The 12,237-nt window shown below is 41.7% G+C and overlaps 1 protein-coding gene across 1 annotated transcript in view; it reads right to left on the bottom strand.

Moving 5' to 3' along the window:
* Positions 1–668: 668 nt before the first annotated feature.
* CCDC13 (coiled-coil domain containing 13) overlaps positions 669–12,237 on the bottom strand; it is a gene marked incomplete at both ends in the record, with an annotated part of 16,782 nt that continues 5,213 nt past the window's right edge. Inside the window, 7 exons of the mRNA XM_010168963.1 lie at positions 669–805; positions 1,968–2,174; positions 4,059–4,235; positions 5,755–5,919; positions 7,625–7,729; positions 10,123–10,239; positions 10,621–10,710. Of these exons, the coding sequence (XP_010167265.1) occupies positions 669–805; positions 1,968–2,174; positions 4,059–4,235; positions 5,755–5,919; positions 7,625–7,729; positions 10,123–10,239; positions 10,621–10,710 (998 nt within the window). The remainder of the gene's footprint in view (positions 806–1,967; positions 2,175–4,058; positions 4,236–5,754; positions 5,920–7,624; positions 7,730–10,122; positions 10,240–10,620; positions 10,711–12,237) is intronic.

Raw genomic sequence — 12,237 nt, 5'->3', positions numbered from 1 at the left:
TAGACCACATACTCTTTAGCAACAAAACCAGCTTTTTAACAGGAAAGGATGTAACTTACTCTGGTATTATGGTGCTTTTACACAGCCAGAGTGACACAGAGTCACATCAGTGTAAACAAAAATTAGATTTACCGCTGTATTTAAGATTAGTGTAATTTACATGATCCTCAGTGAGGCTTTAAAAAGAATGTTAGTTAAGAACAAATTATGTGGTGTTTTTTCAACATTTCTCCAAGTAAATCCTACTCAAAGCGCATTTATTGATTTAAATAATGCACCAGTGATTTAGTGCTTACCTAAAATGGTGTTATGTATTAATTCACCACCCTGCTTTCAAAAGTCTGCTCATTAGAAGCCCCGTGTCTTATAAGAGAGAAGAATCATAGGCACTTAAGCTAACCACATGAACATTATCTGAGCTGGAGAAAGAGAATTAGCTGCACTACCACCATGCCAAATGTAGTCATGTCTGCAAGCTTGTATATCTTTCTCTGTTCCAGAAAGAAAGTTCAAGAGATAATGTGATTAGAGATTCTCACATACTGTAAACAGGCTGCCACAGCTGTTGGCACATAGCACTTGTGGTTTGATGCAATTGTCTGGAAAAAAAAAACGTGCTTCTGAATAACTCAAAACAATTTTTAATATTGACATTAGGGTCTTCTTACCGAGCAGATCCAATCCTTCCAACCTGATTGCTGTCTGATGCCAGAGGTTTAAGCAGGGTAAAACCTGGATCTTCTGAGTGTTCGGAAAGTGGTGTATCAGCAGCTTCTGAACCTTCTTCTTGATGGGCAGATTTCTTCTGTTAATGTTGGAGCAGGTTATAAAACCAATTACACAGTTTAAAGGAAAATAGCTGCATCAATGCCTAATCAGCAGCTTATGATTATTGCTACAAGCATGCCAGAACTTTTGATTCACAGGACCTTCTCAGAAACTTTTCTTTAGTTTTTTGTTGATTACAGGATGGAAACAAAGCAAAAGTCAGTAAAAAAGGAGCAGTTTCATATGAAATCATCGGGTGCACACGGTGTTGCTAGAGAACCCACAGCACAGCACCACCACTACCAGTACCAGCACAGTTGGTTTGTGACCCTAAATCAAGTTTTATCTTTGGTTCAAAGCTCTAACCCCCATTATTGAGGTATCTGACAGATTCACAATCTCACCATAACCCTATGAGGGTTTTATATCAACAGGAATTAGATGTCTAAATACTCTAACAAAACCTGACTGTAAGATACCAGACCACACGAGAAGCCTTTGGCAGGTTACTGGACTGCTTCTCAATTCCTGTGCCTGTGCTCTGGCAATAGCACCACCTTGTCTCTGTCAGTTTGCAACAGTAGACCATAAAAATTGAAAACATTTTTAACATACTAGTTCATAAGGGGCCAACCTTCCCAATTCTTTCATCTCTACAATGAAATTTCCATATGCCTGTAGCCTATCAGGCTCTTATCAATAGCTTGGAGATCTGAGGAAGTTTTTGAAGTGGTTTACAGTGGGAGAGGAGAATAAATCCCATCACACTTCCTAAGGGGATGTAACTGGGTACCATGGCAGCCTGCTGATGTTGGCCTCACCTATGTTTGCTTGCTTCCTTCAGCAGCCAAGGATGTTGACTACTGAGATGACCCCATTGCAGTCCAACTCTTGCTGTCAGTCATGTGACAATTTTGACATGGAGCCACATGTGGATTTGATTGATATTTCTATGCTTCCTGCTGCTTAAACAGCTTGAAGAAAAGTTATGTATAAACAGGAAAGAAACTTAGGAGTTACAAAAGAGAATTCCTGCTTTACCATTCCATCAAGAGAGACTTGTCAGTAGGACAGCTATTAGTGTCTCAAGCTAGCAACATCTCAGATAACAAGGGAGAAGGATGTGGAAGAGCAGATCTACAATGATTACAAAGTGTGCTCCTCTAGTTAACTTCTTCTGGCTGTCTACTATTCACTACCTGAAGTGTGAGTTGCTCCATCTTCTTTTCCAGCTCTTTAATCTTTGCTTCTCGTTCACCCACCATCTGTCTGAGCTGCTCTATAAGGCAGTTTTTATGCTGAACATCATTGTTCAAGTGCTGCCCTAGCATCTGGTGGGACTCCTTGTTCTTCTCATCCTTCTGGCTCAAGTGCTTTAAGATCTCCTGCATTTGCTTCTGTTGGCTCTGACAAAATAGAAACAATGAGTGAGATCTTCACTTTTGTACACAATGATTATTAAGACTCCCCTGGGTGTTTTACACCCTCCAAGACAAAGACCCATTTAGGAACTCTAGGGCAAGCCACTGCCCTGCCAAACCCATTCCTTGGTGTAAGCACATTGATGTCACTAGTCTACTCCAAGAATTTGGTCTGTTATGTTTTAAGCATGAGATCATCTTGTCTTGTTCTCAGCATCTATCCCTTGAAAAGACTGCACAGCAGATCTACTTCCAACACCCAGACACCTGTGGCCAGGTAAGGACAATCTGTCCCCAATGGACCTTGATGGTAATATCAAGACTTTAGTGATGGGACAGTGCAAGAAGAAAAGACCTGAGCAACTGAGATTCAGTTTGCTGGCAGCTTTGCTCCTGAGTGTAGCAGAAAAGTAAGCAAAAAAAGGCTGGATAAAATCATCATAATAGAATCATAGAATGTTGTGAGTTGGAAGGGACCCACAAAAATCATCTAGTCCAACTCCTGTCCCTGCACAGGACAATCCCAACATCCAGACAACGTGTCTGAGGGCCTTGGCCAAATGCTTCTGGAATCTTGTCAGGCTTGGTGCCATAAGCACCTCCCTGGGGAGCCTGTTCCAGTGCTCCACCACCCTCTGCCTCAAGAACCTTTTCCTCATGGCCAGCCTCCCCCTTCCCTGCCACATCTTCCTGCCATTTCCTCTGGTCCTAAAATTAAATATTTCAATTGGCTTTCATGTGAAATGAGAACATGATCGGATTGTGTGATAGTGACATTATAGATGAGAGTTGTATGAGACAACTGTTATGAGGTTAGGCTGTTTTACCAGTGGGTTTTGGAGTTTTTCTCACACTGACAAATCTAATACTTGTCAGACAGTTTGTTCTGTCAGGCCAACAAGCTGCAAGGAAGGTGCTACTTTGATGTGAGGGATAAAACAGGTTAACCATTCCTTCCCAAGTAAACTTGCTGGGTATTTCTGTAATCATTTTGGTGAGAATGCTCAGACTTAGCAAAAGTGACAACTGTTATTTGGCTCCTCTGTAATCTGCCTAATCTGCTGGTTAGTACCCACATTCCCCATGGCTGCCTGGTGTGCAGAAGGGTGAATGCCAGCTTAGTCATAAGCATGTCTTAGCTAAAACCTACGTAAAGAAGCAAGGAAAGGTAAGAGATCTGAAAATTGTGAGGAGGTGGATCAGGAAAAAACCCTACTAAGAAGTGGTATATTTTCTAATTTATTTCTTTTTCTTCATTATTGTAATTGGGGAAGACTATTTAGAACCATGGCAGGACAAAAGGGTCCTGCAAGACCGTGACACACCCATTTATTCCAGCATAACTTCATCTTCAGTCTCCACTAATACTCTTGGTTTTGAAGGGGCCAAGTCCTCTCAGCTCCAGCTACTACAAGTGAATGTCCACCTGGTTTTAGTACTCATGGTTCAGCTTGTGTGTTCTGGGCTGTGTAACACAACCAATTAAAGTGCAAGATTGCAGGCAATTTCAGAAAAAAAAAAAAATAAAAAAATCTGCCAATGGAGCTAAAAGCAGAACAGAGAATACAGTCCAACTTCACAGGTCAGGAATGAAGTCCTTCCTCTCCCTACTAGATAATCCTGTTTAAATCCTTCTGCAAAATGTTTCTTACAACACTTGCAGCTTAAAGCCACTTGACTGTAACTATCTCACTCCTGGTGCTGTCTTGCAGCTTTTACATGATCTGATCCAAAATGAAGGGCTTTAGCCTACTAGGAAACCTTTGTCTGTCACAGTTTGATTCATCAGGCCCCTTTATACCCTCAGGTTAGCTGTGTCATCGTGTCATTAAATGACATCACGTTTCATCAGTACTAATCAGACTGTACCAGTAAAGCATCTATGAGCTCATCGTCGTGTTTTCCTTTCTCCAGCAAGGTTGTGATCTGTCCCTTCAGGTTTTTCACTTCACTGCACAGAACTTTGTTCCTGGCTTTTGATGCATCAAGTTTTTTTTTCACTTCCTCGTGACTTTTTTGCAGAGCATCATGTTCCCCAGTGAGTTTCTGCAGTAATGCAAACACGTTATAGGAAATGACAGTTATAGCCGAACATCAAGACCCAGGTGCTTTGGTGAGCTAAAGAAATCACACATTCTCTGGTAGAATTCAAAAAATGGAGCTTGCATACAGCTTGCATACCATATAATCCTTAGGTAAGTAGGAATTCTAAATGTCACTACTCACTGCCTGCTTGCCAGCATGAAAAAGGGTCAGTCTGCTCAGGAATACAAGTAGGCTGGGTTGATTCAGTATGTGCCAGGAAGAAAATTATAATTTTGTGTTAACATCCAATTCTGTATGCTCCTGTTTTTTGTTTTTTTTTTTCATTTGCCTTATTATTCTCCATGGGGAAACTCTCTTCCTTCCAGTGATGATGTCATGCTATCTACTAGAAGCTGTTCTTGGCATACACTGCTTCCTGTGACACGCCTTTGCCTAGATGAAACTGTCCAGGTAGCATGCTAGGAGTTAAGTAATGGACAAGTACAGGGGAAGTTATTGTGAACAGAGCCTGAAACACAAAGGCAGAAGTAGAACCATGTGTAGATTACAGTTATTGAGAAAGCATTCCCTGTTCTGTGTGCCTGTAGCTATCAGTCTTCTCTTTCATTCTCATGGCCAGGAGTGAAAGGTGTGTATTACCCCATTGCTCATTCTGTTGCATTGTTAAACTGTGGTGAGAAATGCAGCAGCTAATCAAGCTCTGAGATGGTGCTAGATGAGCTCTACAGGGGTAAACACAGGGAAGAAGCACAGGAAGATGTGCTTTGCTTTGCTAACCTCAATATCTATAGCTGACCTCCACCTGCCATGTTTCTTGAGGACACAGGCCTACCTGTCCTTTCCACCTCTGGTTTTACTCCATGTGCCACTAGCTATAGCCTCTCTCAACCTCTAAACACTGGATACCTGTTTATTTTTGTACCAGTTACACCTGATGGAGGGTACGACCCATCCTCAGAAAGCCTCTTAAGAGTGTTTCTGGTGTAATTCTCAACTTTATTCTGTTCAAATGCAGAAGCCTGTAACTATAGCGATACATGAGGTGTGAGGGGGGTGCTTGTATTTAACATTGCTTGAAGAATGTACATCTGGACACAGGGAGAGGGGGACGCTACAGAATTTGGACGCAACTGTAGCTTTATGCTGAAGGATATATATGCCTTCAGGATAAAGCCAGTACCAGCTGCATGGCAACCCAGGGCCTCTTTCTTAAGGTCACATATCATGCACAGTTGTCAGGTGGTCTTATTTCAGGTCAAGTCAGATGCATCTGACACATGAATCATGCAGCAGAGGGGAAGACCAGATCTTGTACTGCAGAAGCATACAAGAGTGCAATAGAGAAAACAAGTGTGGAACCTTTTTGCTCAGTCTGTGAACTGTGGCAGAACTTCCTCCAGCAGACTGGGTGGGTTTCTGAAATGGTCTCCTGGTAGGGTGGAACATACACACTGAAGGTAAGGCAAGTGATTACACATTATATACCCAAACATGACTCTGTTACCTAACAGGTTTTTACCTCCAAGGTTTCTTTCTTTTCTTTTTCCAAGCTGTGAATCTTCAACAAGTTCTTCTCTCTGGCTGACAACTTCCTTGGATCAGTAAGTGCCAGCAATTCCTCATCAATCTCACTCAGTGATGTTCTGGTCTTGTTTTGACCCAACTGATTCTCCAGCTCTCGAACCTAGGGGACAATAATGACAACTCATCCAGAGCTTCTACCGGGAGTACATTGGTCCAGCACCAAAGAGGACACAACCAAAGGGAGCTCAGAGTGTAGCATCCTATTACTTCTTGACATTAGCATGGTTAACTAACACAGAGCAGTGTGTGTTGTTTCAAATTTAAATTTGTTAGCTGTTAACAAACATGGAGATGTCTTGGGCATCTGTGCAGGCAGGAGATGTGACACCAGACCTACAGGAGACTCAGGACACATGGGAGATCTGTGCCTTATTGAAGCAACATGGGGAGGCCAGGCAGACACTCCAAAGCATCTGCAATGCCACTGAACATATGTGTTGGCAACAGAAAAATACCTTAGATCTCCTCTGAAAGGGCAGATGTCTCCTCATCTATATACATTTAAGCATCTTGGTCTTTGGTAGAATCACCATCCAGGATGTCCACAACATAAACATCTAAAGCACAGTTCACTAGCTTGACCATAGGTACCAAGTGCTGTTTGAGATGCCCTGGAGACACATATGGATCTACAAAACACCCATACTCCTCTAGAGAGATGACCAGAGGTCAGAGGGACATCTCAGCTGGCATTAGACACCTATGTGTGGTCAAGTGAACTCAGCTCCTGCATCTCAGCTATTCACTACAGACTTCTTTTACAGTCAGTGGAAGGAAACAGGCACTGCTACAGCACAATTCCTCTGCCCTGTTCTGGAGATGTCTTCTAAGATAAGATGCACCTACCTCATTTTTGAACCAGTGACTGTATTCACAAGATCCCCAGTGACTACAGAAGGGGCCTGAGGAGACTGGCTCAGAAAAGAAATTTGTACATTACAGTAGAGTACAGTATGTACAGTCTTCAGATGAATCCCAGTCAGGAGGTTTAATAGAAAGAAAATGTAATATGCTCAAGGGATAGCAGAGGTTAACAATTTCAGTCAATCAGAGTGCAAAAATCACAGTTTGTTGGCATATAATTAAACAGCAGAAAAAGAGGAAAAATGTGTATCAAATTGCCTCAGAGAAGTTTTATTCAAGATACAGACAAAACTGCCTCCCTGTCTCAAGCTGACATTTCAGTTAGACTGTGCCCTTCAGAAGACAGAAGAGTTAAAGATTTTACTGAAGTTCCTGGGGGAACCACTTGAAAATCTTATCTGGCCTCAATTCTTCCTGACTTTAGGCACTGAACAAAGGTGTCCGAGTTAGAGCACAGACACTGACAGGGCTCCTTCTGTACTCAGTGGAGAGAGGCACCTTCAAAACATCCTGGGATTTTAACTAGGCTGCTAGAGCTCTCCAAGGTCACTGAACTCTCCTTCAAGGCAGATGCAAAATGTTCTCAGTTTAAATACTGAAGCTTCCATGTTTGCAATAATTAATATTGTTTGCAGGAACTCTGAAAGACCCTGCACACGTCAACACATATTTAAAATTTAACACCCCACCACCACACACACACACACATACCAAAAACCTATTACAAAAGTTACCATCAAGTGTTTTATTTTAACAGTTGCTTTCTTCAAGGCAGAAAAGACTGAACCACGTAGTTGCAGTAAACACTGTACTGGGACACACCTTATAGGCCAGTATAGATGTTAAGAATTACTTAATGAAGAACTAAAAGTGAGGTAATATCTATACTTAGTGCATCCCAGCACTTAGCTTACAAGGCACCATGTGGGGTCTTCACTCACCTTGCTTTGGAGAACAAGAATCTGCTGGGCTCGTCCACGCCAGCTGCCAGAATTGGCCATGAGACTTTGAATATTGACATCTTCACCAACTTCATTTGCTAAAAGCTAAGAAAAAGGGATTAACATCAACAATAAGGCTAAGCTTAAATACATGTGTTGGGGAGAGGGGAGGAAAAGCTGCTCTCTCTAGCAGTAAACACGAAACACTGCATCTATACATAGTGGCCTGTGTCTGATATCCTGTATCCCATGTGATCTCAGCTCTTTCAGACCATTATTACAATGCAGATTGTTGGTGGTGAGGAGGAGGTTGGCTAACATGATGTGATAGTTTAACTTGGCTGGCAGCCAAACATGACACAGCTGCTCACAACCCCTCCCTTCCCTCCTTCCCACACAGGGATTCAGGGAGAGAATTGGAGGGGTAAAGGTAAGGAGACTTGTAGGATGAGATAAGAACAATTTAATAATTAGAATCATAGAATCACAGAATCATAGAATGGTTTGGGTTGGAAGGGACCTTAAAGCTCATCCAGTTCCAACCCCCCTGCCATCAGCAGGGACACCTTCCACTAGACCAGGTTGCACAAAGCCTCATCCAGCCTGGCCTTCAACACTTTCAGGGAGGGGGCAGCCACAACTTCTCTGGGCAACCTGGGCCAGTGTCTGACCACCCTCACAGTGAAGAATTTCTTTTAACCGTCCCCTCATTCAGTTTAAAGGCATTTCCCCTTGTTCTATCACTAACTGCCCTTATAAAAAGTCCCTCCCCAGCTTTCTTGTAGGCTCTTGTATTGGAATAAAATAAAATCAAAATAGTAATGACAACAATAATGATAACAAATATGTATATATATATAAAATGAGTGATGCATGGTACCATTGCTCACCATCCGCCAATAGTGATGCTGGAGGAACAAAAAGGAACCCTGAACCCAAAACCACAACCCTGGAAGAGTGAACCCGAGCGATTCCTGAGAGATTCCCCCTCCTTTCTGGTCAACCCTCATCAATATACTGAACAAAGAATGGTTTGGGTTGGAAGGGACCTTCAAGATCATCCAGTTCCAACCTCCCTGCCAGCAGCAGGGACACCTTCCACTAGACCACGTTGCTCAAAGCCTCATCCAGCCTGGCCTTGAACACTTCCAGGGAGGGGGCATCCACAACTTCCTTGGGCAACCTGTTCCAGTGTCTCACCACCCTCACAGTGAAGAATTTCTTCCTAATATCTCATCTAAACCTACTCTCTTCCAGTTTAAAGCCATTTCCCCTTGTTGGGAAATCTTATTGCCATATCCAACTGTCAATTCTGGGTTTTGCTAACTACTACACTTCCCTCTCCCAGTCCTTTGCACTTGCAAACTACCCAAACATGGTGTCCTTGTACCTTATCTACATTCTTCTCATAACAAATCCCACACTGAAACCAAAACACAGCTACTCTAGCTACTAAGAAGAAAATTAACTCTATCCTAGCAAAACCAGGAGATATGAATGGTTTAACTTGTTGAGGTGGTTAATTCAGTATTTTGATAACTTTGAGTATTGTTCTTAGGTTTTTTTTAAACATGTGAACCCGTGTTTTCCTGCTTGCCTATGGAATGTGCCAAATTATACTATCTAGCTGTATAGCTGGGTGTCAAACTGTGCTAGTTTTGTAAAAAAGAGGACTTCAAATTCACCACCAAGGTTTACTAAGCATTACTAACAGTTTTCAATATATGTAATTATCTTTGATATAATGAATACTTAACTAGAACTAAACAGGAACAAAGTAGAGATACTGTCTTAACACACACCCTTGCAATCAGGCATTGAGCCAATCTCTCCTGCACAAGTCCGACACAGCCACGTTAACGAGAGCTAAAGTTAGTATGAAGAGCATTTAAATTATTTATAAAAAGGTCAGCAGAGTTCTATTTTTAGGACCATATTCTCTACTCTGCTCTGCATTGCAGGTCTCTTACGCAAAGTAATGAAACCAAAGGAAACAGAGCAGCACATAGTAACACATTTAAAATCCATCATGAATCAAAGAGGAAAAGGTTACTCTGGGTGTCACTCCAACAAGCTCTATGTGTTTTAGTTCAAACATGGTCTTTAATCCCATTGACTTCCATGGGAGTGTAGCCTACATGAAAAGTAAATACATAATTAAATGTTTTGGAAAGGAGGAAAGGGCCTGAATGTATGCTTCAAGTCAATCACAAACCTATTTTGCTGAACTGAGCCTTTCAAATCTTAAAGAATCTATACCCATCCCAGCAATAGAAATAATGGACAAAGTCATCCAGCTGTGGTGGCAGAGCATGAAATCTCAATGTTCACATCTTTCCAATGCAACTGCTACACCTGTGTATTTTCTTACTGCCTTACAGTTCACTGGAATATGTCATGGGGGCTATCAAAGCTCAAAAGAAAAGAAGCCTCCTGATTTCACAAGAATATTCCTCCTGCACAGGACCCCAGCCAAAGGCTGTGTCCTGCTACAGTACCTTTTGGGTCATCTTCAGTTCCTGTTTTGCAGATTGGAGTTGGTTACGATACTCCATCACTTTAAAGTTGGCTGTGGTTAATTTTTCTTGCAATGCTTTCATTTCTGGACTTTCAGCCTTTGAAGAGAAGAATGTACTTGGTAAGAACAGAATCCTCAGAAAAAAATGAAGTGATGAAGTGTCATGGATCCATCAGGATCACAGAATCGTTTTATAAAATCATGGAGTCCAACTCCTGTCCCTGCACAGGACAATCCCAACATTCAGACCATGTCCCTGAGGGCCTTGGCCAAATGCTGCTGGAATCTTGTCAGGCTTGGGGCCATGAGCACCTCCCTGGGGAGCCTGTTCCAGTGCTCCACCACCCTCTGCCTCAAGAACCTTTTTCTCATGGCCAACCTAAAAACCACTAGTGACAGGGACACATCCTTATCATCAGGAAAGGATGAGAGAACTAAGATCAGCTTCTGATTTCCTCTCTTCAATTACAATTCATACCAAGTTTCCTTCTATCATCTTCAGAGTTGATTGCTTGATTCCTCCATCACCACCTCCAAGAGAATGTATTTTTTCCACGGCTATCTGTAGCTGGGAACACAAAAAAAAAAGCCATGCTATTATAGAGTAGATAGAGTGAAGAGCATGCTTCCATGGAAGCTTAATTAGAAAAAAAGAATAACAGCAATTTTGATGATCTTGAATGTTTCTTTACTTTAGGAAAAAAAAAAAAAGCAACTTAATTTCCCTGTGTTTTTGAAATACAATCAATAGGAAAGCACACAATTTTTCTTTAAATGCTTTCCAAAGAACCATGTGTTATTTTACTTTGGAAAAATATCAGTGAAAATGTCTCTGACTTGCTAAGATGGGATCAGTTATCTAGTATGGAGACTTCTGTGAGATTTTATCACCATAGTTTCATAAAATAAGTGTTTATATAGAAAAATGCAAACACAGTACAGCCCAGTACAGATCAGGATGTTGTCTCTAGATTCTGGACTACCTACTCTTTAGGAAAATAATAGGATATTCCATAAAAAAGCACATAGTTCTATTTACCAGATGAATTTAAAGGGAGAAATTACTATTTCGTAATGTTGTTAAGGCTCTTTTTCTTTAGCTGGGATAGCTCTAAGGTAGCATTTCTCAACCCATGAAGAAAATGTCTCTCATCGCTTGCCATAGTTTAGGAAGGCAGGAACCTAGCCCCTGCTCCTCTGAAGTGAATTTGGAGCTGGAAATGCTGGGAAGTGTTGCTTTGAAGGGCTAAGACTTCTTTGAGGTGGGCAGAAACTCTTTGATTACTTGCCTGAATAAATGAAGGCTCTAAGGAACAGCTTCTTCATTAAAGTGGTATCTGGGGAACAGAGAGTGTAACTCAAACCCAGCTCTAATCTTACCCCTTCTTTGGAAGTAAATCAATGGTTAGGCCACCCCTTCTATTCAGTTCATAAAATCTTTTAGTCAGTGGACTGAGAATGAGACATTTCAGCTAGTGTTGGCAGCTGCTAAGTCAAATTCTAAGGAAATTCTCTGCAAACATCTGTTTGGAGTCTTTGTTGACACGTCCCGCCCTTTGCTAAGCGATTGCTCAATGGCCACCCCTTCCATTTTGTTTGTGGGAACAGAGTTGTGTTAAAGCCTTTATGATTTACATATTTTTCAGTTTTCATACAAGCAAAGAGCTAACAATTCAGGAAAATAATAGTGTTTTCCAGTGGTGAAAGTACATATTGTGATGCAATTTGTAAGGTACCATCAGCACAATTCATTTAGCAAAGTTTAAGGCGTCTAGGAGTGGGATAAGGATGAGACTCAGATCACAAATTAACACATTCACTGCTTTCAACGTGGGTGTGTCTATAAAGAATGGAGTCTAGTTGTTACAATCAGGGAAGTCTAGTTTTCAGCTCACTCTACAGAAGACACCTACATTTAAGGCCAGGTTGGATGAAGCTTTGAGCAACCTGGTCTAGTGGAAGGTGTCCCTGCTGCTGGCAGGGGGGTTGGAACTGGATGAGCTTTAAGGTCCCTTCCAACCCAAACCATTCTATGATTCTATGATTACATCAAGAGGATGCACTGACTACGGACTTGCTTTTGTTGTCCACCCAC

The sequence above is a fragment of the Antrostomus carolinensis genome, unplaced genomic scaffold (assembly GCF_000700745.2).
Source record: "Antrostomus carolinensis isolate BGI_N321 unplaced genomic scaffold, ASM70074v2 scaffold13715, whole genome shotgun sequence".
In the NCBI taxonomy this organism is placed as follows: Eukaryota; Metazoa; Chordata; class Aves; order Caprimulgiformes; family Caprimulgidae; genus Antrostomus; species Antrostomus carolinensis.
This window is presented reverse-complemented; position numbering and strand designations above follow the sequence as displayed.